Below are 27,666 nucleotides of genomic sequence, written 5' to 3' on the forward strand. Positions count from 1 at the left end.
GGAAACAGTTTTGGGAAGGCCTGACATGACAATGCACCAGTGCATAAATGGAAGTTCATACGGAAATGGTTTATCGAGATCGGTGTGGATTAACTTTACTGGCCTGCAGAGAGCCCTGACCTCAACCCCATTGAACACCTTTGGGATGAATCAGAACACCGACTCCGAACCAGGCCTAATTGCCCAACATCAGTGTCTGACCTCACTAATGCTCTTCTGGCTGAATAGAAGTAAGTCCCTGCAGAAATGTTCCGACACCTAGTGAATGCCTTCCTATACCAGCAAAGGGGGGACCAACTCCATATTAATGTCCGTGATTTCGGAATGAGATGTTCGACGAGCACTTTTGGTCATGTATGTTTTTACTTCCACCATTAACTTGTCCGCGACCCATAATGTAAGAAAGGCTGCTTTAACAGAATATTAACTTTTAAAAATGCAATTTTCACTGGTCTGTACAGAACCTTTGCTTCTGGGGGTGCCCTTGAGCCACAAGTGGTACCCTAAATGGACAGAACTATTGTAAAAGAAAATAAAAAAATAATTCTGCACCTATGTGTCCCCAGTACTACGTTTTTCCACCTGTGCTCCAAAGTCACCTTAAACTGTACCAACATGGGATCCCTCCAGGGGACATAGGCCCTGAGCTCTTCGCTGTGCCCACACATTAAACTGTGTCAGGGTGTTGGTTTTTCCAGTTGCCCTGATTACAACACTGTATGATGCCAACTACCAACCCTGGAGGGGGCTTGGCCTCAGTTTTGGCACAGAATGGCCGCCGTAGCTAGATTTCGCACAGGCTCAATGGGGTGTATAGATTGATTACTACTGCCATTTCCCCCATTTCCATATTGTCTTTGGTTGTACAAATGTGGTGATTTGACACCCTCTTCACATTTTGCTGCCTTCAAATTAAATAGGAAAAAAGCATACTCTACATTTGGATTTTTCTCCTACCGATCTACACATCCTACTCCACATTTCCAAAGTGAATGAAAAATTATAGAAAGTGTAACAAAAATTTTCAAAAATGAAGATGGTCTTGATGGTGTATGTTTTCACACCCCAGAGTTAATACTTGGTGGAAGCACATTTGGCAGCCATTGCAGTTGCTAATCACTTTGAATAATATTCTACCAACTTTTCACAACTAGGAAAGATTTATCCATTGTTTTGTCATAATCAAATCAAACTTCATTTGTCACATGCGCTGTGAATGGCTTACTTATAAACCCTTAACCAACAATGCAGTTCTAGAAAGAGATAAGAAAATATTTACCAAATAAACTAAAGCAAAAATGTATTAAAAGTAACTCAATAAAATAAGAATAACGAGGCAATATACAGGGGGTACCGGTACCAGGTCAATGTGTAGGGGTACAGGTCAGTTGAGGTAATTTGAACATGTAAGTAGGGGTAAAGTGACTGCATAGATAATAAACAGCGAGTAGCAGCAGTGTAAAAACAAAATGGGGGAGGTCAATGTAAATAGTCCGGTGGCCATTTGAGTAATTGTTCAGCACTCTTATGGCTTGGGGGTAGAAGCTGTCAAGGAGTCATGTTTGGCCATGTAGTCGTTAGGGTGAACAGGGAATACAGGAGGGGACTAAGCACTCATCCCTGAGGGGCCCAAGTGTTGAGGATCAGCGTGGCAAATGTGTTGTTGCCTACCCTTACCACCCGGGTGTGGTCCGTCATGAAGTCCAGGATCCAGTTGGAGATGGAGGTGTTTAGTCCCAGGGTCCTTCGAGGAAAACCCGTCTCGGTCTTCTGAAAACCTATCCCTGGGATAAATTACACAAATGTTAATGCCAAAGACGCACCAGAAAGGCTTTCCAATAGATGCTGAGTGGTTCTGAATGGTCCAGTCTCAGTCCTGACTTAAATATGCTTGAAAATCAGAGACCAGGTTTGAATATTACTGTCCATCAACGTTTCAAAACCAAATTTACTGAGCTTGAGCATTTTGGACAAAAAAATAAAATAAACGCACCAGGCAACAATTTCAAAGATTTTACTGACTTACAGTTCATATAAGGACATCAGCAAATTTAAATAAATTAAATAAGCCCTAATCTATGGATTTCACATGACTGGGAATTCAGGTGTGCATCTGTTGGTCACAGATACCTTTTAAAAAGGTAGGGACGTAGTAGATCAGAAAACAAGTCAGTATCTGGTGTGACCACCATTTGCCTCATGCAGCGCGGCACATCTCCTTCGCTTAGAGTTGATCAGGCTGTTGATTGTGGCCTGTGAAGTGTTGTCCCACTACTCTTCAATGGCTGTGCGAAGTTGCTGGATATTGGCGCGAACTGGAACACGCTGTCGTACACGTCAATCCAGAGCATCCCAAACATGCTCAATGGGTGACATGTCTGGTGAGTATGTTGGCCATGTAAGAAGTGGGACATTTTCAGCTTCCAGGAATAGTGTACAAATCCTTGCAACATGGGGCCGTGTATTATCATGCTGAAACATGAGGTGATGGCGGCGGATGAATGGCAGAACAATGTGCCTCAGGATCTCGTCACGGTATCTCTGTGCATTCAAATTGCCATCAATAAAATGCAATTGTTTTCGCCGTCCATAGCTTACACCTGCCCATACCATAACCCCACCACCACCACGGGGCTCTCTGTTCACAACGTTGACATCGGCAAACCGTTCGCCCACACAACGCCATCTACTACTTTTCAATGCCCATTGAAGTCCAGTGTCGGTCGGTGCTACGTGGGTGAGGATGCTTATTACAGTACATGGAAAGAGAGGGGGCTCATGGGTAGGTGTTCCTAAGAGCTGGGATAGGTGATATTAACTGAAGAGAGAGAGAGGCAGAGGGGGAGAGAGAGAGAGAGGGAGGAGTTGTCCAGACAATTATGATTTCCCATTGTAGCCAATTCAATTGCAGTAATTCTGTTACTGATTCTTTAGTAATTACGCTATTTGGTAAGGGGAATTACGAGTTTTAATCACTTAATAATTCATGCAAAAAATAGATCACTACAACTAATTGGTAGGTCTATCAAATACTTGTTACTTCTGTGAACTTTCATTATCCACCCTCATGAGAGAGACAAATTAGAAAAAGATATGTGGGATATTAGTAATGGAATTACAAAGCATTAGGCAATATTTCTTAAACTTACAGAAGATTAACAATTTCTCCAAAAGTACATTTAAGTGTTGATATTAGCTTGCCGGGATCTTTATGTCAATATTATTGTGTATTTCTGATACCTTTTGTCTGGAACATGTTTGAAAGCAAAGCCTTTACTTATGCCTACTTTTTAAGATGGTTGTATCTCTGCCTTCATTTCCCAAAAATATACTCTTAGCTTTCATTTGACACCCAATTTGATATGCTCCTATGAACTTCACATGCTGGTGCTCATGGAGATACCCATCACTATTTCATTACTCTCTCTAATTCACTTTCTCTCCTTCTTCTCTTTCTTCGCTGCTAGGACTGAAAAAACGTACCAGAAAGGCCTTTGGGTTACGAAAGAAAGAGAAGGATACAGATTTCACGTAAGTGTGAACGAGTAGAGACAGTTTAACATGCAGAATTAAACACCTGGCACCAAGACATTTAAAAACATTACATAACTCAGTGGCTAGATTTACTTTGGTAACACTTACTTGATTGCAAGTCCATAGACATGCAGTTGGCATATGACTGCATGTTGAGCGTCTATGGACTATCCAAGTGTTGTTGTTTTTTTAAATGATTTTGGTCTGATAGCTATTTGAGAGGTCATGTAGAACTTCTGCGCTTTTCCACTACTATTGTCAAAGTAGTCTTAGCTGATGATTCTGTCCTTTCCTCTCATGTCTCTCTATACAGGGGCTCACCTGACAAAGATGGAGTAAGTGCGAGAAAGGTAGACTATGGTGTAAACAATCTATGTGATGTTCTTGATACCCTTATTTTCACTCTTCTTTCTATTATTATTATTATTATTTTTTACTTCTCTTTACTTTAGTTGAATGTAATCGCCATTGTGAACTGTGTTGTTGTTTTTTTCAAGCTATGTGTATTTAAAATATGGGTATATAAAATGCTTGGTGTTATGAGAGTTTCTCACTCACACGTTCCATTATCACAGAAAAAGACCAACGGGGCTCCAAATGGCTATTATGGGGAGATTGATTGGGATCGATATGTAAGTACATTCATACAGCACAGTGCAGTAATTAATCCCTCTATAGTGTCAGTAATTAGTAGTAACACAGCCGGTTAGTGAATAAGCAATAGCAGGTATAGGGAGCACAACGGGAAATGGTTGTCAGAACTCGAACTCGTGACGATAGAAATGAAGACGCGTTAAAAGTTGAAAACCGTTCATGCAATACTTTGCTTATAAATCGGTAGTTGTTTCAACCACAAAGGGGCAAACCACATTTGAAACTTTACTTCCCACAACCAGACGACCCTTCTGCTTCTGCTCCCTATAGCTTTCCTGATTTATGTCAATCAATCATCCTCGTATAACATTGAATTTGGAATCAAAACGTGATCTCTGTTTTCAGAATCGTACATAAAGTTTGTGTGAGTCTGAACAAACAAGCATCTTCAGACATCTTTAGTTATGAAAAACGTAGGATTGCGGTTTTTGTGTGCATATATTTAACCACAAGCATGAGAGAAGTGACCGTGTTTGTTGTCACACAATGTAAAAAAACATGAATTGACCACTTAGTTATGCATATTTACTTCCTGTTATACAGGCAACTCCAGATGTGGATGCTGAGGGCTTCAGTCTCAGACCCGGAGAAGAGGGGGAAAATATCCTTTTATCGGATGTAGCTGATGTAGAATGGCTCGCTAGTTATCGGTGCACTAGTAGTGGGAATCTTGCAAGTGCAGTCACCTGCTCTGAGACCTAGTACTGTTGCCGGGCACCAGGAAATATTTGACATTTTGACATGTTTGTCATTTATCCAGAGCGACTTACATTTGTGCATTAATCTTAAGATAGCTAGGTGAGACAACAACATAGCACAATCGTCGCAAGTACAGTTTCCCTCAACAAAGTAGTCATCAAATCCAGTCAAACTGTATTTGTCACATGCGCCAAATACAATGAATGTAGACCTTACCGTGGGGGATTTCTTATAAGTGTCCAGATTAGTGTCCCGCTCCTTGAAAGCAGCAGCGCTTGCCTTTAGTTCGATGCAGATGTTGCCTGTAATCCATGGCTTCTGGTTGGGATATGTTTGTACAGTCACTTTGGGGACAACATCGTCAATGCACTTATTGATGAAGCCGATGACTAAGGTGGTATACTCCTCAATGCCATTGTATGAATCCCGGAACAGCAAAGTCAGTGCTAGTAGCAAAAGACAAGTACATTTTTCTATATATATATATATAAAAAAAATTGGTGTGGCTCTTCTAGGTAAGGTATTGAAGGTGCTTCTTTGGGTGGTGAGTGTTGATTGGTGCAGAGGGTCCCTGATTCCTGCCCAACTCTGGGCAGACAGGGATGGAAGCTATGCAGTGTCTTGGGACACTGACTGTTAAGTTATTGACCTGTTTAGCTAGCTGAGTCATTGGGCCAGTGGAGCTCTGTGTTAAATAGGCCAAATCAATCAGACCACCTCGCTATCTTTTTGCTCTACATGTCAGTGACCCTTGCCTGCTGGACCAAAAGAGGGCCAGTAGGTGAAAGGCAGTGTTGGGGAAGCTAGTTTACCAAGCTTCCAAATGACTTCACACTGAAAGAAGTTAAGCGACACTAAAGTTACCATTAAGAAAAATATAGTTTACTTAAACCAAAGTTACTTTGAAAAAGTAGTTCACTTCATCTAAACTGTCCTTTCTAAATCTGAAATGTAACAGACTACAAATTGCAAGAATAGATCACTCTGGAGTCAGATGTTAACAGAATGTGTAATTTAGGCTATTAATAAACTCACAAACTATTATTCAAGCAAAAAAATAGGCAGGTCTGATGTCGGAAATGTAAGAAAAGTATTGCCTACTTCACCCATATTTTCTTTAATTTTTGCAAAAAATTAGTTGTGTGTAGTTCCAGTAGTTAGGTACACCGCTACATGTAAAAAGTAGTAATTAACTACTGAAAACACTACCAAGATTTGAATTTAGTTCAACAAGCTACTGCAAAATGTAGTTATATTACTAGTTGAACTAAATTACTTGTTACTTTTATTTCTTATTCTTATCTGTTTTTTTTAAAACTGCATTGTTGGTTAGGGGCTCGTAAGTAAGCAATTTCACTGTAAGGACTACACCTGTTGTATTCGGCGCATGTGACTAATACAATTTTGGTTTGATTTAATATCATATGTTACGATTTCTATGATATGTATGAATTTGTGGATGTCCATCATCCATTTCAATGATATGTTACTTCGCACAATATGTTACAAATGTTCAATACGTATGATATGTTCTGAATTCCGATGGCTAACGAGAGCTAGCTAGGTGGCTATGGTTAGGGGTTAGGGTTAGCTAACATTGTAACTAGTTGTGAAGTAGTTCAAATGTAGCTAATTAGCTACCATGCTAAAGTTGTGGTATTCAATGCTAAGGTGCAGTGGTATTCAAACTTTTTCAGCGGGGACCCCATTTTTTTCACAACAATTTCTCACGACACCACCCCGCGCCAAATCTAATGATACAACCTTCAAATCTGTACATTTAGATCTTTATATCAACAAATTAACATTCAATTCATTACATTTTCATCTCTTGAAAGGAAACCAATAAATACATTTACACAATACATATTTGTTTTCAAATGATCTTTCTCACATTTGTGTATTACCCATAAAAGAATCTACACTCATAATTTTTTGTTCCCAATTATTTTTTATTTGATTTCATTGACCCCACTGCAGTTTCCCCATCACATCCCCGACTTTGAACACCACTGTTGTGGTGTGATTCGAACACGCAACCTTTGGGTTGCTAGATATTGGCGTTATACACACACCCATCCTCCCCGACTAACCTCCCTCATTTTGTTCCTGTCTTAAATAGCCTTCTGTCTTATGTAACCATACGTAACATAACATACTAATTGGACCAATACAAATGTACTACTATTTTACGTCTAGTCAGAACAGCCAGGCTGGGTAACAGGTCAGAGTCAAATAAGAGTAGCCACGGTGTTCCCATTGTTTATCTCTGTTGCATCCCACCTCGAAAGCTTTCAATACCATTTGAAAATGTATGTTTGTAGTCACTGGCCCAGGATCAGATTAGCAATTGAGCCTCTGGACAAGGTTAGGTGTAGGGCAATATTCAGTGACATCTTCTACCATCAGCAGTAAGATATAACAATTACGATTTGTGGTAGGACAATCTGATCCTAGATCAGCAACAACAGCAGGTGCAGTATAGTAAACTGGGCCACACCAGACGGAGTCAGACAGGTGTACTGTATATCGCTGCGCCATTTGTGTTCCAGCGACTATTGGCTTTCTGTGTGACAAAGTATCTATTTGGCCCAATCATTATATTTTGCCACAAATTAATCTTTTGACCAATCAGTTCAGATCTTTTGCCAATAATTGGGTAACAGATCAGAATTGGGCTGCCTTAGTAAATGCACCCTTAGTGTCTTTGGAATGGATGTATGCTCACGCTAATTATACATTTTGTGGCAAGGGAAATTGATAGGCACTTGACTCGATATATGGTCCAGAGTATGTGTGAGGTTTGGTCTTTGATGCCCTTAATTACATTTAGGGATCAAATTACACTTTGAGGTACCCGAAATATAGGGAGTGGACAAACTTTTTAGTCATTTAGTTTATTAGAAATGCTTTTGGTGCTCCTTTGTCTACCATCTCTCATGGACAAATCTAATTGTATTGTCACATGCACCAAAATGCTTACTTACAAGCCTGTACAGACGTATATAATATAAATGTATCTAACCATGATGGAGAAGGTCACACAGTAACGCAATATTTTTGTTCTGGGTTTCCAAGATTAGGTTATGGGTGCCAAGATTACCCCTGTGCACCTCTGTAATGTGACTCTTTGTAAAATATATTGTTCCTTAATGAGTGTTCACCAGCTCCCAAAGGCAAGCAGCACTTCTTGTCCTCCAGCGACTCGGAGGACGAGGACGACAAGAGGAAGTTCAAGATCAAGATCAAGCCGTTGCCTTCCGACACTGCCAAGTGTGCCGTCCCATCTATGGACGAACTGAAAGCTTCAGTTGGGGGCTTGGCTCTATCTCCCTCTCTGGTGAGCCCTTGATGTTAAATCTGTATGTAATTGGAGTAGGATGAAGTTATCCCAAGACACTGCTCTTGGGTTAGTTTAGCATATTTCCCACTAATGGTTAAGGATAGGATTGAGGAAGGGGATGTTGACTCTAGATTTGTACCTCGTAAAGTGCAATGTACCTGACCAGGGCTTGAACACTGGTTGCTATGACTAAGGACCACGACTGTAACTCAGTCTCTCAAGGATTTAGCTGGGTTTTTTGTTGTTGTGATATTTCCTGTCAAAAATGCTTGATTTTGCTGCTGCAATTCGGAAATGTATACGTCAATATGCCTACGATTTTGTCCAATTTGTCACAAAAATGCGCTGACGAGGGAAAAAGTTTGTTGACGTGTGGCTTGACTGAACCATATTATGCATTTTATGCGGAAATAGTGCTGTGATCATTTACATTTGCAGGCCCTCACAATAAATTACGCCGAAAATTGCTAGCTGTCTTTGGCGTTTTATATGAACTATTACTGTACATGAATCTGTTTGTTGAAACTTGAGACAGTTACAGCTAATTCTAGCCGGTGAAATTATCGGGAATGTACTGAACATCTGAATATCTTTCCCTCCTCTCACTTCCTCTCACTCTTCTCTTCCGTCTCTGTCTCTTCCATCTGTTGCTCTTGTAGAGGAGAAGTCCGGTAAGCCCGTCTTTTTTTTTTCTCCTTTCACTTCTTTATCTGTTTCACTGTAAAGAAAGAGCATGGGCATGGATTCACTTGGCTGTGGATTATCTTCTCACGTGGATTCTCTTTCCCATACAGAGGCATAAAAAAATCCCAAGCAGGCAAAATGTTGCATGTGATGTGACGCCACTTTCTTTTGTTAGAAACTGATTTTCGGATTCAGAATACTTCAAATCACCAGATTATAACCAAGCGACCTCCTGTTTTCATGATGAAATCAAGAAAGACGTCATATATTGGTTCTCACCTGGTCAGGTGTAACCCGATTACAACTAGGTGAAGATCTATTTTTCTGGTTGTTAAAAATACATTTACAAAACGTTCTTTTACAACCTTAATGAGATCATTGACGTCATTGCAATCAGTTTTGCCCGCTGGGATTGGCTCTGGTATTGGAATTGTTTAGTTATTCTAATTCCTCTCTCTGCATATTAGATATGTTTTATAATATTAACTATTTCACAATGCATGCCTTTAGCACATTTTAAAGAGTATCCTCGGTTAGAATTTTGTTGAACTTTACTTGTACTTCTCTTGCAAGGCTTACATGGCACATATAAATGCACAATTCTTCAAATAACACCTGTTGATAGCCCATTGATTCTGTTTGACCAAAGCTAATTGGTAGGCTAACAAACGGGGTCACAAGTGCAGCGTTGTCAATTAAATGACAGCAGGGTCTTGTTCATAGGCACCACATGGAAGAAAACAGACGGAAGCAGGGAGGGTCTAAATGGAAATGTCCGAATAAGAAACCCTTTTTAATTTACCGTTGCAAAATGTAAAAAGATATATGTTCCGTTCTCTGCCCTAAAGTGCACGACCCAGGCCTATGATAATAACGTATCCTACCAGGTGCTATGCTGTATTGCTGCATTGCCGTATGTACAATAGGCTTTATGGCACAGTCCTGAAGTAAAGAGGTGCTGCATTCTTTTCCGTTCCATTTGACTGATTTGTCACTCACTCTCTGATCAGGTCTGTTCTCTCTTCCTTTTTGCTGGTCTCAGAGACGCAGCCCGGTAAGTCGCCACCTGGTGGCTCATTTTAAAAGTGTCTGCACCCAAAACACTCGCAGGGAAATTAATTAATTATTGAAGATTATCTTTTGGTGGTTGTCCATTTTTAATTTTCTACATACCCAAACACGGCCTTTCAACACCCTTTCTCCAGTCCAGCAATATGAAATTTACTGATGGCCTCAAAAAAGTGGTCTTTTGTCAGTGTCCATACTTACAGTTAGTTCTTCACTCTATTCGTTCACATTAGCAGGGAGACTCATCCGGGGAAATCAATTATCAGTTGAACTGTTTACCTTCACGTTTCTTATGTGACGTTAGGATTCCTTTTTACTGTTATACTGAAAATGACTTTATTTTCGTTGCAGGGCTCGATAAAGAGACACCTGTCTTGTAAGTACATTGCTTGTGGAAGTAGTGTATTGCTAATTGTAATTTGTTTGACATCACGTCTGTGTCAACTACATACACGTACATCACAGTATAATTTCACAGTTCTACACCATCAGTTAAACAATTTAGGGTCGGAATACATACTGTAGTTACAATAGTTTACGTGCAGATGCACATTCAGTGGCTGTCACAGAATTTGAAGACATCCAGTATACATATAACATATGATATAATGTTATGATATATAATATTATAATATTGTTATTTTCAGGTGAGGAGATTGCCAGACCCAGACGCTCCACCCCTACGCCAAGCCCCGCCCCCGAGACACAAAGGTCAATATTCAATATTCAAACCCGTGCTAATGCTAACAATGCAAACAGGCTACCTTATTAACATGCTGCATTGTTAGAATTTGTGTTGGGTCTGCTAAATGTTATCTTTGGGGAACATAAAGCTGTTAAATTACATTTCAATAACGCACTACAAGAAAATCGATGAAATCTTGAACATCAGAGTCATAAAATCATATTTATGGAAGTTGACTTTCTCATCTCTTGCAGTGAGAGAGTATCCCAGAGTCGCAGAGCATCCCCAGCTTTCTACGGGCTTCCTCCGGAGAAGACCTCTGAGGCACGCAGATATGATAGTAACAGAAATGATGGTAACTCTCACGAGAATAGTCTTTCTGACTGCATATGTGTGTTTGTGTTGCATGGGTTTTAGCTTTGTGTTTGTACAGTATGTTGGTTGATTGCCCCTAATCATAATAATGGTATCTGTAACTGTATTATCACCAGTGCTTGACTTGGACTGAAATAGGTGCCGGTGTTCATTTTGAGTGTCCTTACTGTTTATGTCCAGGAACTCCACAATACTTTTGAGCTTTTCTATAAGAGATGCAGGAACTCAAGCAGTGGATACATATATATATCATATTAGTGGTTTTGGGTTCCTTTTATTATTATTGATGTATTTATTGTTGTAATGGTTTAACCTCCCCATTTAGAAAATCATTACTGAACTACTACTATTACTATTGTTTAAGCTGGACTGTGAGTTTTGGTAGCCCATTTGCCTGCCATTGTACTGTAAGCCGACCTAAACCTCTACCAGATCATCTGCATGATAAGAAATGCATGGAGGTAAGTGTGTGTGATCAGGGCTCTAAAATGCGACCAATTCGGTCGCATATGCAAGGAAATGTTTTGCTGTACAACCATGAGTTTTATTTTGGGAGCACTGTGCGACTAGGGAAAAATCTTCCAGATAATGGCTGTTGTAATGCTAAGGCTTCACGCTGTACCAGTTTTTAAAACAATTTTTTTCTTCTCTATACCTTTTTCCGCCTACTCTACCATCCCTCCCTAATTGGAGTAAACTAACAGACAACAATACATCTACTGCTACTTAGAGCTATTTTGCGCACATCTACGGTACCTGTAGTTAAGTAATTATACATACAGTATATTCCTAATTTCCTTTTTTTCAAGTGCTGGATTTTCACCCACAGCGGCCAATCCACCATTCTTTCTGATCTGAACTCCAAACCCTCCGATGTCCACAGATTAACCTATATTTCCCAGTATAATCCCATTTTGCTCTTTCCTTTTGCAATACATCCCGCCATATTGGGTTGTTCTTTCCAGGTGAAGAGATTGCCAGACCCATACGCTCCACCCTTACGCCAAGCCCCGCTCTCGGGACACAAAGGTCAGAGTTCAAACCCATGCTAATGCTAATAATGCAAACAGGCTAGCATATTTACATACTGTATTGTTAGAATTTGTGATGGGTCTGCTAAATGTTATCATTGGGGGAAAAATAAAGCTGTTGAGTTCAATTAAATAACACACTCCAAGAAAATGAAGGAAATCTTGAATGTCAGAGTCATAAAATCGTATTTATGTATGTTATCATCTCTTGCAGTGAGAGAGTATCCCAGAGTCGCAGAGCATCCCCAGCTTTCTACGGGCTTCCTCCGGAGACGACCTATGAGACACACAGATATGATAGTAACAGAAATGATGGTAACTCTCACGAGAACAGTCTTTCTGACTGCGTACGTGTGTTTGTGTTGCATGGGTTTTTAGCTTTGTGTTTGTACAGTGGTGTGTTGGTTGATTGCTCCTAATCATAATGATGCTACTATGTGGCTGTATTTTCACCCAACAGTGCCTGGTCTGGCTGTGTGGTGATATATTTGTGCATGATACTGGTATGTTCCCACTGATGTTTGATAAACTTTTGATCAAGTTTGATATCATGTCTTGCTTTATCACAGTGGTCTGCATAGAGGCCGATGCATGGTGTGACTCCAGACCATACCCTGACTCCCCTCTGACCAGATCCTTTCCCACAGGAGGTAAGCCCAAACTATCATTCATCAGTCATGTTTGGGATTTTAGATTACTATATTTCTAAGACATCTACGGGCCATTAAATCGGCTTGTGGTCCTCATCTGGCCCGCCAGGTTGAGACAAAACATTTAAGTCAATTGTGTTACTAAGTGTTATAGTAAGTCTATAGACTGACCTAGTGTCACACTCTCTAGTGCCGTAGTACTGTAGACTAACTATTGTACAAAATGCAAGTCCTTTGACCAAGTGTCACTCTCATTGTAGCTCCTCCTCCACTGCCTCCCAAGAACATCCCAGCAGCTAGTCAAGGCTATTCTTTGACGGATTCTTCCGGTAATATTATTTTGCCAATGACCATAATTCCCATATTCGAAGCAGATTCATTCCAAAGCTTAAATGGTTTTATTTGTATTTGTTTTGGAATGAATCAGCCTCCATATTCCCATGCCTCGTGCACAGTTGTCATAGTGAATTGTTGTTCTTTGGACAGCATTGATAGAAGGGCCGCTTTAAGTCAGCAAGATCTCTGAACTATTTTTTTCCACAGCTGATTTACCCAATGGGAGAATAGTCCCAAGCCCCAACCCTATCTACCTGAATGTCCAATCCCCAGCCTCGTACAGAGGTTCCCCTGTGCCTGACCTGGAAAATGTGTTCGGCCCCATGGAATCTTCCCAGACCAGTGAGGACAGGGCCTCGCCCCGATGGATCAGCTTCAACAGCGAGAGACCGCCCCCACCAGACGAACCGGCCCCGCCTCCGCCCTCTGCCTCTCCTCCTTCCGACTCGCCCCACTCCCTCTCCTCCACCCCAAACTCCCCTTGCCTCTCCCCGGGCCCCCCTCCGGATGAGCCTCCCCCTCCCCGCCGCCCTTCTCCTCTCCCCCCGACTCTCCCATCTCCATTATCTCTATTCCTCCTCCAGATGAACCCGTTCCTCCCCTGCCTCCCGACTTCTCTCCCGCGGACTCTCAGCCATGCATCGGCATCGATCCTGGTCTGTTTTTGGATGATGAGATACTGGGGTACCCTCCTGCTCCTTCTGGCTTACTGGAATACTCCCCTGCCCCAACCAGTCCCATCCCTCCCTCCCTGCCTGTGGAGCGCTACCCTCGGACGGGTGTCCCTTCCCCTCTGGCGTTCCTGAGGGAGGAGCAGCCTGACTATATGGCCTCGCCCCTTGGGCTGACCCCGGGCTTCAGGGGCACGCCGCCCCCACTCCCCCCGCTCACCTACAGGTCCATGGTATCCTCCCCTGGACCCTGCCCAGGCAGCAGTGAGTACCACTGTAGGAAAACATAGAAATACAATAATTGGAATGGGTAGTCCGATGGTAGTGAAACTGTCATTTGTGGACATCTATTACTTGGTAGTCAATTTCTATCGGATCTAAATGGTCATGTACTCTATACAGTATAAGTCATAGCTGATCATAACACTTCTTAATAGGGGCCATTTTTCCTCATGTCACATGTCTTTCTTTTCCCTGTACAGGCCCCTCCTCTCCAGCTCGTCCTTCCACGCCCCTGTCAGGAGGCAGTCCAATCCCTCCCCCTCTTCCTACAAGGCCTTCCTCTCGACCCAAACTGCCCCCTGGGAAACCAATAGGAGACCTGGTATAGCACCTACAGTATACTCTTACACGTGTTAGACTACTGATCGATACCGTTAGAATTTATTAGACTTTGGATCGACACCATTAGAATTTATTCGACTTCTGATCGATACCAAATGGAATTTGTTTGACTTGTGATCGATACCATTAGAATTTGTTAGACTTTCATTATTTTATTTTTTTCTTCAACTGATTTCCACAAAATTAGAGGTACTACTTAACCTAACTGCGGTTACTATGCTAACATTACAATGTTTTTTAAAAAGTTTGGTACAGGAGCGGGCTACTGATATTCTCACCCCCTCCCCCAGACTCGACCCTTCAGCCCCCCAGTCTCCGGCAGCCCCCCTCCCTTCGCCCCCCTGGCCCGGGCTGAGAGTTCCTCCTCAATCTCCTCCATCACCTCATTGAGCGCAGGCTCCACCCCCACCCTGGGGAGAGAACTCAACATATCCACCACAGGTACTACCATCCCCCATAACACCTCATTCACCTGTGTACGCTGAGAATACCAAACATTAGGAACACATTCCTAATATTGAATTGCACCCCTCCCCTTTTGCCCTCAGAACAGCCTCAATTCGTCGGGGCATGGACTCTAACAAGGTGTCGAAAGCGTTCCACAGGGGGATGCTGGCCCATGTTGACTCCAATGCTTCCCACAGTTGTGTCAAGTTGTCTGGATGTCCTTTGGGTGTTGGACCATTCTTGATACACACGGGTGTTGAGTGTGAAAAATCCAGCAGCATTGCAGTTCTTAACACAAACCGGTGCACCTGGCAACTACTACCATACACCGTTCAAAGGCAATTACATTTTTGACTTGTCCATTCATCCTCTGAATGGCACACATACACAATCCATGTCTCAATTGTAGCAGGGCTTAAAAATCCTTCTTTGCACTGATTGAAGTGGATTTAATAGGTGACATCAATAAGGGATCATAGCTTTCACCTGTTCTTAATGTGTTGTATACTCAGTGTATGTCTCTGGTGTTAATACATTCAGTGATCATCATAATGAACTGTTCATTGTTTTGTCATTTTGTGAGTGGTGGTATGCTCAAATTTGAAGCATAAATTAGACTTTTGTGGAACAGGTATTTTGACCATAATAGGACAGGCCTTTTGACCATAACAGGACAACCTGGTTAAATACTGTGAAGAATGGAAGCATGTACCCTGTACAGAATGACGCATTCATTTACAACCCTCGTCAACTTCACCCTCCTAAACACACAATGGTATACCATGCACAATCTGATGTTCTCTCACTTTCTATCTATCCATCGCGCGAAAGCTCCCTCAGTGTCTTGTAATGGGTCTACACCTCCAGTAACTCATCCACCTCTTCTTCTCTTCCTCTCCTCCTGCCTGCCTCTCCCCCATGTCCTCTAACCCCCCCCCCCGCACACACAGAGGAAAAACAGCCAGCCATGGTATGGTTTGACCATGGCCGGTTTTATTTGTCTTTCGAAGGTGAGTCGTACCAGGGTCGTATTCATTAGGGTACACTGCAAAAAAAGAAAGAAAGTGCAATGGAAAAGGAAAAATGGCATGTCTTATTGGACAAGTCTTTTTCAGTCCGTTTGGTGCCTAATAAATATGACCGAGTACCAGTGTATGGAAGCTACTGTATTGTACTGCACTACTCTGGTTGTCCATGTTATTCTAGTCTCTTTAAGCATCCTCTTCATTTGTCATTTTATCCCTTTCTATGATCTGTCCAATCGTCTTTCTTGCCATTTCAATGCTCTTTCACCATGCTCTTCCCATCTCCCCTTCCTTATACATCTCTGCTCGTTTGACCATGTCAGTAGGCTGTTACAGACACAGGAAGTGCTAAAAGTACTAAGCTTGTGACTTTCTATAGTAATCAAGTGTGTGTGTGTGTGTGTGTGTGTGTGTGTGTGTGTGTGTGTGTGTGTGTGTGTGTGTGTGTGTGTGTGTGTGTGTGTGTGTGTGTGTGTGTGTGTGTGTGTGTGTGTGTGTGTGTGTGTGTGTCAGGATGCTCCAGAGGACCCAGCCCACTCACCATGGGAGCCCAGGACACTCTGCCTGTGGCGGCTGCCTTCACCGAGACCATCAACGCCTACTTCAAAGGAGCCGACCCCAGCAAGTAAGACTAGCATTCCTATCAATGCTAGGCTAATGGTAACACAAGTAGCAATAGAAATAGGCTTACATTCTCATGTCAATGCTAGGCTAATGCTTACACAAGTAGCAACATTGATACTATTATCGATAACATTGATGTGAATCAAAGTCAATACTGATGTGAATGCAAATTCATGACAACATGATGTTTCAGCCGGCAAAGCGACCCTCATCAGAATAAATGCAACAAGTAAGATGGCTATGATATTGTTGTTGATATATATTATCACATTGCAGCTTTGACTATTTATTGTCCCCTTTTGCTGTGCCCACAGGGAAATTCATTTTTTTGCCTAGATTGTTCTGAGAATGTGGCTATTTTGTAGTGAAATGTAGTTTGCTTGTTTGTGGCATCCCTAAGGATTCTGGGTACTGCAATTTTTGTCTTTTTTCTTTTTTGTCTTGACCCATTTCTGAGCACTGAGGTGGCTCTATTCTCCGTCTTTTCAGGTGTGTGGTAAAGATCACTGGGGAGATGGTGCTGTCTTTCCCTGCGGGCATCACCAGGCACTTTGCTAGCCACCCGTCTGCCCCTGTGCTCACCTTCAGCATCAGCAACTACAGCCGGCTTGAGCAGGTCCTCCCCAATCCACAGCTACTGTGCTGGTAAGGCTTACTATACCGTACACTGACTCACTCATTTGTTTTGGGGCAAAGATTATTAAAAATGCAAAAAGAAAATGTAGCATGGATTGTGGCCAAATAAAAATGCCCACGTCATGTATTTCTTTCCAGTGACACCACCATGTCCAATGTGGACACCAAGGAATTCTGGGTAAATATGCCAAACCTGATGAGCCACCTGAGGAGAGTGGCTGACCAGAAGCCTCAAGCAACCTACTACAATGTGGACATGATCAAATATCAGGTGAGACCATCTGCATAGTACATATCATGACATATTATTACATATACTGTATATAGTTACAATTACATATAATTGTTAAACAAATGCAAAATACTGTGTGTGTGAGTTTCTGTCTCAGGTGGCAGCCGATGGGATCCAGTCGACTCCCCTGAACCTGGCAGTGAGTTGGCGTGGCGACGCCACCAGCACGGATCTCAGGATAGACTACAAATACAACATGGAGGCCATGGCCGCCCCCTCACCCCTCCACAACATCCACTTCCTGGTCCCTGTGGACGGGGGCGTGCACAAGCTTCAAGCCATGATCCCCACTGCTACCTGGTAAGGATGCTGAACTGCTGACCTGAAATTCTTTTAAAATGTATTTCATCTTAGAATTGTTCTTTACATTTTGATTTTATTTTATTCAGGTTAATGTACTTGAAATAATAATGGCAAGTAGGCAACTATAACTATTTTGTTTTCTCTCTAAGGAAACCAGAGCAGCAGAAAATTCTATGGAAGATACCAAGCCTTTCCCAGAGGTCTGAAAATGGAGGTAGGTGATCTTCCTTTCTCTCTTCCTTATCCTCTTCCTCCTCTTTCACTTTTCCTGTCTTCCTCCTCTTCCTTATCGTCTTTGTTTTCATCTGCCTCCAACTTTATCTTCATAATCTGAATTATACTCTTCGTCGTCACCAACATCATAATCCTCTTTCCTATAGGAGTGGGGGCTCTACTGGGTAGGTTCCAGTTGACAGAGGGTCCCAGTAAGCCGTCCCAGTTGGCGGTGCATTTCACCAGCGAGGGCAGCACTCTGTCAGGCTGTGACATCCAGCTGGTGGGGACTGGCTACAGGCTCTCGCTGGTCAAAAAGAGATTTGCTGCAGGTCAGTGTCTGTGTGTGAGGGAAGCATGAAAATACTGGCCTGATCCCAGATCTGTTTGTGCTGTCTTGTCATCTCCCATGGTCATTGTCACACATTTTGGGATGCCAATCTTGGGCCCTTATTAGAACTGAATTGAAATGATACCGTTCCTAATCCTGAATGTTGTTGCCTGACCATGCAAACCAGGCAAGACAACACTTTGGCAATAGTTGAAATTCCCTTGATTGAATACTCTGTGTTTCTTTACAGGGAAATATCTGGCGGACAACTAGTCACCACTGTTGTAAAATGACACCCTTTCACTCATACAATGGCTTTTGATTGTGAGGATGATGAGAGTCTACTACGGATTCCTCATTCAAGCTACCAACTGAAAAAACAACTGAAACCTTACACTTGAGCAGGGAAGGGTGGACGATGGGATAGAAGTAACAACAGGATGTGATCTAATTCACAAAGCTGACTGGAGTATCACTTTGTTTTAACACGCTCAATACAGTAGTCTCACTGTTGGGGTTTATGCAAGTAGTACAGCCCTTTTCCGTTCTGTGCACCTTGAGGGTTGTCGAGGCAAAGATAATGAATTCAACACTTACTTTTATCAAAGTAATTTATCATTGGCACCGCATACAGTAATCCAGTTTCATTTGTGAGAAGAAACGTGTGAATGGGTGATGGTGGAAGATTCACTGGACAGATTTATGTGAAAAGATAGATACTGTTAACATTCATTGATAATTCAATAGATTATGAAAATAACTCCATTCGCTATGATGACATTTAGAATTGTATTATTTTATGCTTTTTCTTTTTTCATTTCTCGGGTTTGTAAAACTAATATTGTACCAGCTGGTACTGTACCAGCAGGTTGAGGCCCACAACTTGGAGTCAATGTGGAAACAACATTATGTATGTGGTGGTTGTGTGTTTGCTGGGAGGTCAAGTGGTTAATGTAATGGTACACATTGTTTACCTGATTTGTGGATGACAAAAACAAAGCAGGCTGCCTTACAGGCTGGATAGTAGAGTTGCCTTGGACCAGAGAAATGACTGATCTGTTTGTCCCTTAAGAGTTGTGTCCATCTCCAGGAGGCCTAACCAAGCAAAACTGGTTGAAATGACATCATTACAATGAGAAACTGTTTGAAATTACGCCGAAACTGGTTGAAATTCGTTCTTTATGGCGTCAATTCAACCAGTTTGAACCAGTTTGGCCTCACTGGGAAGTATAACCGAAGAACATCAACGAAGATGGAAAAAGTGCTACAATAATTATTTATCCAAAATAGAATACTAATGAACGTATATGTAATGGAAGCCCCTAATGTCATGTTTCTTTTGTTGTTATTTTCCACCGTGTGGAGTAAATAGGTGTTTTATCATTTTCCAATAGCAATATATTGAAAATCAATTTGTAAAAAAGTGTAAATATGAAAGATGTTTCCCTTTGGACATATGGATGTTTCTGTGTATTGTCAAATAAGAGTTATGCTATACGGTGGTGTTAGCCTTCAGAATACATAACCATTTAAAAAATGCATAATTTCAAGTTTCATTTCGAACATGGATTTCTTGTAATATACTGTGACTGTCCATGGTTTAAAAAGAAAACGAACAAAAAAACCTCCAAAGGTACAGCATGAAATCTGCGTTACTCAAACAGTTGTTTTTGGTTCCATTTTATTTCAAGACATTAAGGACGCACAGCAGCACACAATATGGAGTTGAAGAAAGAGTTGCCTCCTTATCCGATGCTATTCCAACCTAGCCTGGTTAAACGTAGCATTCAGTCTCGTTTAACCAGGCTAATTCAGACCTACGCCTTTTATATAGTAAGTGTACTATGTGATTGCCTTTACTGTAACTTTTAGTCACTTCATCGTGTTTGACCGTTCACCTAAAGCTTTGACCTTTGGCATGAATTCCAACAACATTGTCACACTTCCATGATATATTGCAGTTAATGTCCTCTTGTGTTTTCTCCTGATTACAGTACATGGGATTTTAAAGGTGAACAACAGGGGGAACAGTCATTGATATGATCGATCTAAATCATTTTGGTTTATTACAAGAATTCAGGGAGAACATCTCCCGAGCAGAAGCCAAGAGACATTTCTAATTCCCCTTCTCCAAGCAGACCCTTAAATTTGAATCTGGTAGCACCGATGTTCTCTAAACAACAGCCAGAGGCTTCTACAAAGTCACGACAAAGGACAGTGACTTTTGCCAGCTGCTACAAAATCACACAATGTTCATCATTTCATCAATATAATATCTGTGTCTCCTCGGCTCCGTGTACCTCCAGTCTGACGTCAATCATTATCAACAATATGACTTTCATACATAACATACAGCATCCAGTCTAGTGACCATCAACCTGTGATACAAAGTGTCACAAATAGAATACTTGAAATCATGTGTATTACATAAAAAGGCAACATATAAATATGTTAAGAATTGTGTTAATTACTCTTAACTGAATATTAACTTTATCACACCAACAACAAATGATTTTGCATAACTATAATTGTTATGCTCCTGCCCATCTCGAGGAGAAAATGTTTAGTGTATTATTTTATGCATTTTGACATCATTATAATATTAATAGCCTTACATTACCTCAGATGTTGCTACTCATTTCCAAATCAATATATTCAAAAGAAGTCACAAACAATGACAAACATCGCTTTTTGTCCTTGATATTATCACTAACTATGGTAATATGACTTTTTTGTCCTGGTTGCAAACTTTTATTTCTTTGTTTGAGCCTTACTGGTCCTTAAAAAAGAACGCACAAATATCAAACTTCTCTCCAGATATGTAGCAGTAGCAATTTATAAAGGTTTCAATAATGCTGACATGTTTTATTATTTGCCTTATTTTGGATTAGCATATTTCCAGCCAGTAAGAGACTTTCTGTATGTTTTTGTTCTATGAAATATATTTTTTTCTGTCTGTATTTTATTCACTGCATAGGACACATTTCATGTAAACATTTCATGTAAATTTCCCATCCAAAGATTTTAAGAGTGAAAATATTAAAAAAATGAATATAATGGTTTACTCGGTAATAAAGAATGGGAGAATATTGGAAATTAAAATTGTCTTTATTTTTTTAATATTTACCAATATTACAGGTGAAGATGAATATACACTACACTTTTGGATAGGTTATTGAATGTGCATTGCTGTTGCAATGTTGTTGTTGTTGGCAGATGCATTGGAGTGAAAGAAGTTTTCCCCACACACCAAACTGTACACGGTCCCTTTAAAAACCTATGCATACAGTTGGTGCAGGATATAAAACCCTTCCCCCAAAACTGACAGTTGACAGGAAAACGGAATGCTCTGGATGGCTACAATATTTCCTCTTTGACTCGTGAAATTTGGATTTAGTGTTGAGCTGAACAAAAATGGTACAATTTGCAATGTATTTGCAACTTTGGGGACATGTCTGTCGCGGGCTCTACACTATGTGTTGGTCTTTGGAATTGACAAGTTGCAACCATAGACCTAGGCATTGCATCATTGTATGTGTCAATTTCCTGTCAGACCCTGATCTGTTTCACCTGTCTGTGCTTGCCTCCAACCCCTCCAGGTGTCTCCAATCTTCCCCATTATCCCCAGTGTATTTATAGCTGTGTTCTGTTTGTCTGTTGCCAGTTTGTTTTGTTTTATGAAACCTACCAGCGGTTTTCCCTTTGCTCCTGGCTGTATTAGTTTCTGTTTTCTAGTTTTTCCTGCTTTTGACCATTCTGCCTACCCCGACCCTGCCTGCCGTTCTGTACCTTGCCACACCACACTGGATTATTGACCCCTGCCTGCTCTGACCCTGATACTGCCTGCTGTTCTGGGAACCTTTTGCACCCTATCTGGATTACTGACCTCTGCCTGCCCTTGACCTGTCGTTTTGCCTGCCCCTGTACTAGTACACTTTTGTTACTTCGACACTGTCTGCATCCTGGGTCTTACCTGAAATGTGATAGTACGAACTGGCCATGACTGACTCAGCAGACTTGGACCAGCTCTGCAATGCCATCTTCTCTCAAGGAGCCACCATAGGAAGGCACAGGGAGTTGCTTCGTGGTCTAATGGAAGGGGTTAGAGACCTTGGCCGAACACCATAACCAAGGGCTGAACACATTGCTGGAGCAATTCCGCGGGTTGTCTGTTAGGCAGCCTAACACGATGGTAACCTCCCAGCCCCTCAGTAACCCGGCTGTTAGAAGCGCCAACTCCCCGGGTCACCCTGGTTTCCCGGGAACCCCGCTTACCTCCCCCGGAAAGCTCTGATGGAGTGTTGGGCACCTGTCGGGCCTTTTCTCGCTCAGTGCTCTCTCATCATCAAGCTGCAGCCCTCCTCCTTTCCCTCTGACCTCTCTCAGATGGCGTACCTCATCCCGCTGATGTCCGGGACGGCTGCAGCTTGAGCTCAGGCAGTATGCTTCAGTTTGGAGGAGTTCGTGGCGGAGGTAAAGAAAGTTTTCTATGCTCTGTTGTCCAGGAGAGAGGCTGCCTGGAAGTTACTCCAGCTTCGGCAAGACTACCGCAGTGTGGCAAACTATGCGGGGTATCTCCGCACGTTGGCAGCTCAGAGTGTCTGGAACCCAGAAGCGCTGTTCAACATGTTCCTGCACAGAGTATCGTAGGAAGTAAAGGACGAGCTTGCAGCCCGGGAACTACCAACGGATCTTGACTCGCTCATCGCCTTGACCATTCGGATCAATGAGCGACTACGGGAACGTAGGAAGGAGGGGAGATTAGTTTCACTCACCCTTACAAGAATTCCACCTTGCCTCCGAGGCATCCCGGAAGTCCCAGACGGTTCTGTTGCCGAGAGACCCCGAGGCTACCCGAGTTTCCCCGAGAGTCTCCGAAGACAGCCGATTCTCCTCTTCCCGAGCCGATGCAACAAGGCAAAGCTAGGCTGTCTCCAGCTAAACGGCTACACAGGCTTCACACTAAGAGTTGCCTGTATTGCGGGACTATTGGTCATTTTGTCTCCGCCTGTCCACTAAAAGACCAGACTCACCGGTATGAGCGAGTACTCTGGTGGGCCATATGGATCACTTTTCCTCTCCCCTTACTCACACCCCATTTCATGCCATTTTGCTGTGGGGGAACCAGTTGAAATCTTTCTGGGTACTCATCGACTTTGGCGTCGATGAGAGCTTTATGGACGCTACCCTGGCTTCCGAGTTCGACATCCCCACTCAGCCCCTCTCCATTCCCATGGACGTTAGAGCACTGGACGTGTGCTGTATAGGTCTGGGTCACCCACAATACCATCCCCATCAACCTACATGTTTCAGGGAACCACAGCGTGACAATTCAATTCCTGCTCATTTAAGACTCAGGTCCCCGTGGTATTGGGATTCTCCTGGCTTTAGCAACACAATCCCCTTGTGGACTGGTCTGTTGCTGACATCATGGGCTGGAGCCCATTCTGCCACACCCATTGCCTGAAGTCAGCGCAGCCTGTCCCGAGACGTCTTCCTGGGGGCTCGGAAGTTGCCCCAGACCTCTCCGCCATTCCCGAGGAAGTACCAGGACCTCCGGGAAGTGTTTAGTAAGGCCCGGGCCACTTCGCATCCGCCGCACCGACCATATGACTGCAGGATTGACCTTCTCCCAGGCATCACTCCGCCCCGGGGACGACTGTACTCACTGTCGGGTCCGGAGACCAAGGCTATGGAGACCTACAGTGCCTTGCAAATGTATTCATCCCCTTTGGCGTTTTTCCTATTTTGTTGCATTAGAACCTATAATTTAAATAGATTTTTATTTGGATTTCATGTAATGGACATACACGACATAGTCCAAATTGGTGAAGTGAAAAAAAAAAACTTGTTTCACCCCCTTTGCTATGAGTCCCCTAAATAAGATCTGGTGCAACCAATTACCTTCAGAAGTCACATAATTAGATTGCACACAGGTGGACTTTATTTAACTAAGTGTCACATGACACTATTTAACTAAGTGTCACATATATACAACTGTTCTGAAAGACCCCAGAGTCTGCAACACCACTAAGCAAGGGGCACTACCAACAAGCGGCACCATGAAGACCAAGGAGCTCTCCAAACAGGTCATGGACAAAGTTGTGAAGAAGTACAGATCAGGGTTGGGTTATAAAAAAAAATATATGAAACTTTGAACATCCCGTGGAGCACCATTAAATCCATTATAAATAAGAACAGAACAGGGCTCCGGGCAGCCGAGCGGAAATGGAGGAAAACTCGCCTCCCTGCGGACCTGGCATCCTTTCACTCCCTCCTCTCTACATTTTCCTCCTCTGTCTCTGCTGCTAAAGCCACTTTCTACCACTCTAAATTCCAAGCATCTGCCTCTAACCCTAGGAAGCTCTTTGCCACCTTCTCCTCCCTCCTGAATCCTCCTCCCCCTCCCCCCCTCCTCCCTCTCTGCAGATGACTTCGTCAACCATTTTGAAAAGAAGGTCGACGACATCCGATCCTCGTTTGCTAAGTCAAACGACACCGCTGGTTCTGCTCACACTGCCCTACCCTGTGCTCTGACCTCTTTCTCCCCTCTCTCTCCAGATGAAATCTCGCTTCTTGTGACGGCCGGCCGCCCAACAACCTGCCCGCTTGACCCTATCCCCTCCTCTCTTCTCCAGACCATTTCCGGAGACCTTCTCCCTTACCTCACCTCGCTCATCAACTCATCCCTGACTGCTGGCTACGTCCCTTCCGTCTTCAAGAGAGCGAGAGTTGCACCCCTTCTGAAAAAACCTACACTCGATCCCTCCGATGTCAACAACTACAGACCAGTATCCCTTCTTTCTTTTCTCTCCAAAACTCTTGAACGTGCCGTCCTTGGCCAGCTCTCCTGCTATCTCTCTCAGAATGACCTTCTTGATCCAAATCAGTTTCAAGACTAGTCATTCAACTGAGACTGCTCTTCTCTGTATCACGGAGGCGCTCCGCACTGCTAAAGCTAACTCTCTCTCCTCTGCTCTCATCCTTCTAGACCTATCGGCTGCCTTCGATACTGTGAACCATCAGATCCTCCTCTCCACCCTCTCCGAGTTGGGCATCTCCGGCGCGGCCCACGCTTGGATTGCGTCCTACCTGACAGGTCGCTCCTACCAGGTGGCGTGGCGAGAATCTGTCTCCTCACCACGCGCTCTCACCACTGGTGTCCCCCAGGGCTCTGTTCTAGGCCCTCTCCTATTCTCGCTATACACCAAGTCACTTGGCTCTGTCATAACCTCACATGGTCTCTCCTATCATTGCTATGCAGACGACACACAATTAATCTTCTCCTTTCCCCCTTCTGATGACCAGGTGGCGAATCGCATCTCTGCATGTCTGGCAGACATATCAGTGTGGAAGACGGATCACCACCTCAAGCTGAACCTTGGCAAGACGGAGCTGCTCTTCCTCCTGGGGAAGGACTGCCCATTCCATGATCTCGCCATCACGGTTGACAACTCCATTGTGTCCTCCTCCCAGAGCGCTAAGAACCTTGGCGTGATCCTGGACAACACCCTGTCGTTCTCAACTAACATCAAGGCGGTGGCCCGTTCCTGTAGGTTCATGCTCTACAACATCCGCAGAGTACGACCCTGCCTCACACAGGAAGCGGCGCAGGTCCTAATCCAGGCACTTGTCATCTCCCGTCTGGATTACTGCAACTCGCTGTTGGCTGGGCTCCCTGCCTGTGCCATTAAACCCCTACAACTCATCCAGAACGCCGCAGCCCGTCTGGTGTTCAACCTTCCCAAGTTCTCTCACGTCACCTCGCTCCTCCGCTCTCTCCACTGGCTTCCAGTTGAAGCTCGCATCCGCTACAAGACCATGGTGCTTGCCTACGGAGCTGTGAGGGGAACGGCACCGCAGTACCTCCAGGCTCTGATCAGGCCCTACACCCAAACAAGGGCACTGCGTTCATCCACCTCTGGCCTGCTCGCCTCCCTACCACTGAGGAAGTACAGTTCCCACTCAGCCCAGTCAAAACTGTTCGCTGCTCTGGCCCCCCAATGGTGGAACAAACTCCCTCACGACGCCAGGACAGCGGAGTCAATCACCACCTTCCGGAGACACCTGAAACCCCACCTCTTCAAGGAATACCTAGGATAGGATAAAGTAATCCTTCTCACCCCCCTTAAATGATTTAGATGCACTATTGTAAAGTGGCTGTTCCACTGGATGTCAGAAGGTGAATTCACCAATTTGTAAGTCGCTCTGGATAAGAGCGTCTGCCAAATGACTTAAATGTAAATGTAAATGTAATGGAAAGAATATGGCACCACAACAAACCTGCCAAGAGAGGGCTGCCCACCGAAACTCACGGACCAGGCAAGGATGGCATTAATCAGAGAGGCAACAGAGAGACCAAAGATAACCCTGAAGGATCTGCAAAGCTCCACAGCGGAGATTGGAGTATCTGTTCACAGGACCACTTTAGGTCGTACACTCTGCAGTGCCGGGCTTTACAGAAGAGTGTCCAGAAAAAAAGCCATTGTTTAAAGAGTTTGGTGTTCGCCAAAAGGCATGTGGGAGACATCCAAACAAATGGAAGAAGGTACTCTGGTTAGATGAGACTAAAATTGAGCTTTTTGGCCATCAAGGAAAATGCTATGTCTGGCGCAACACCTCTCATCACCCCGAGAACACCACCCCCACAGTGAAGCATGGTGGTGGTAGCATCATGCTTTGGGCATGTTTTTCATTGGCAGGGACTGGGAAACTGGTCAGAATTAAAGGATTGATGGATGGCGCTAAATACAGGGAAATTCTTTAGGGAAACCTGTTTCAGTCTTCCAGAGATTTGAGACTGGGACGGACATTTACCTTCCAGCAGGACAATGACACTAGGTATACTGCTAAAGCAACACTCAAATGGTTTAAGGGGAAACATTTAAATGTCTTGGAATGGTCGAGTCAAAGCCCAGACCTCAAACCAATTGAGAATCTGTGGTATGACTTAAAGATTTGTCATGACTTCCACCGAAGTCGGTCCCTCTCCTTGTTCGGGCGGTGTTCGGCGGTCGATGTCACCGACCTTCTAGCCATCACTGATCCATTTTTCATTTTCCATTGGTTTTGTCTTGTCTTCCTTCACACTTGGTTCCAATCCCATCAATTACAATGTTGTGTATTTAACAACCCTCTGTTTCCCCTCATGTCCTTGTCAGAGATTGTTTGATTGTATGTTTTGTGCAAGTCGTGTCGGTGTGCGACGGGTTTTGTACCCACTTTTATTATTTTTTGTATATTTTGGTTTTTGGAGTTTTATGAGCACTCATTAAACGACTCCGTTTATACCAAGTTCGTTCTCCTGCGCCTGACTTCCCTGCCACCAACACGCACCCATTACAAGATTGCTCTACACCAGTGGAACCCATCCAACTTGAAGGTGCTGGAGCAGTTTTGCCTTGAAGAATGGGCAAAAATCCTAGTGGCTAGATGTGCCAA

General features: G+C 43.3%; 1 protein-coding gene and 1 long non-coding RNA gene across 3 annotated transcripts in view; one reads left to right on the forward strand and one right to left on the reverse strand.

Annotated features, from left to right (window-relative positions):
- The window catches only part of LOC135516937 (uncharacterized), a 20,471-nt gene extending 15,039 nt beyond the window's left edge, over positions 1–5,432 (reverse strand). The window contains exons 1-2 of one of the 2 annotated variants that reach the window (XR_010451991.1): positions 5,104–5,432; positions 1,678–1,784 (exon numbers count right to left, since the gene is read on the reverse strand). This is a non-coding gene — a long non-coding RNA (uncharacterized LOC135516937). Of the gene's footprint in view, positions 1–1,671; positions 1,785–5,103 lie in introns of both variants that reach the window. The other variant, XR_010451989.1, reaches the window with a different exon arrangement.
- LOC135516925 (SH3-containing GRB2-like protein 3-interacting protein 1) overlaps positions 1–21,315 on the forward strand; it is a 26,964-nt gene extending 5,649 nt beyond the window's left edge. Inside the window, 26 exon segments of the mRNA XM_064940997.1 lie at positions 3,468–3,531; positions 3,848–3,884; positions 4,110–4,166; positions 4,732–4,789; positions 8,052–8,227; positions 8,890–8,901; positions 9,957–9,968; positions 10,334–10,358; positions 10,630–10,693; positions 10,922–11,022; positions 12,008–12,071; positions 12,288–12,388; positions 12,643–12,723; positions 12,984–13,052; positions 13,267–13,578; positions 13,581–13,994; positions 14,213–14,334; positions 14,645–14,795; positions 16,340–16,451; positions 16,644–16,679; positions 16,940–17,095; positions 17,225–17,357; positions 17,476–17,678; positions 17,831–17,895; positions 18,062–18,226; positions 18,476–21,315. Of these exon segments, the coding sequence (XP_064797069.1) occupies positions 3,468–3,531; positions 3,848–3,884; positions 4,110–4,166; positions 4,732–4,789; positions 8,052–8,227; positions 8,890–8,901; positions 9,957–9,968; positions 10,334–10,358; positions 10,630–10,693; positions 10,922–11,022; positions 12,008–12,071; positions 12,288–12,388; positions 12,643–12,723; positions 12,984–13,052; positions 13,267–13,578; positions 13,581–13,994; positions 14,213–14,334; positions 14,645–14,795; positions 16,340–16,451; positions 16,644–16,679; positions 16,940–17,095; positions 17,225–17,357; positions 17,476–17,678; positions 17,831–17,895; positions 18,062–18,226; positions 18,476–18,498 (2,813 nt within the window). The 3' untranslated portion in view covers positions 18,499–21,315.
- Positions 21,316–27,666: the final 6,351 nt, after the last annotated feature.

The sequence above is a fragment of the Oncorhynchus masou genome, chromosome 3, assembly GCF_036934945.1.
Source record: "Oncorhynchus masou masou isolate Uvic2021 chromosome 3, UVic_Omas_1.1, whole genome shotgun sequence".
Classification (NCBI taxonomy): Eukaryota; Metazoa; Chordata; class Actinopteri; order Salmoniformes; family Salmonidae; genus Oncorhynchus; species Oncorhynchus masou.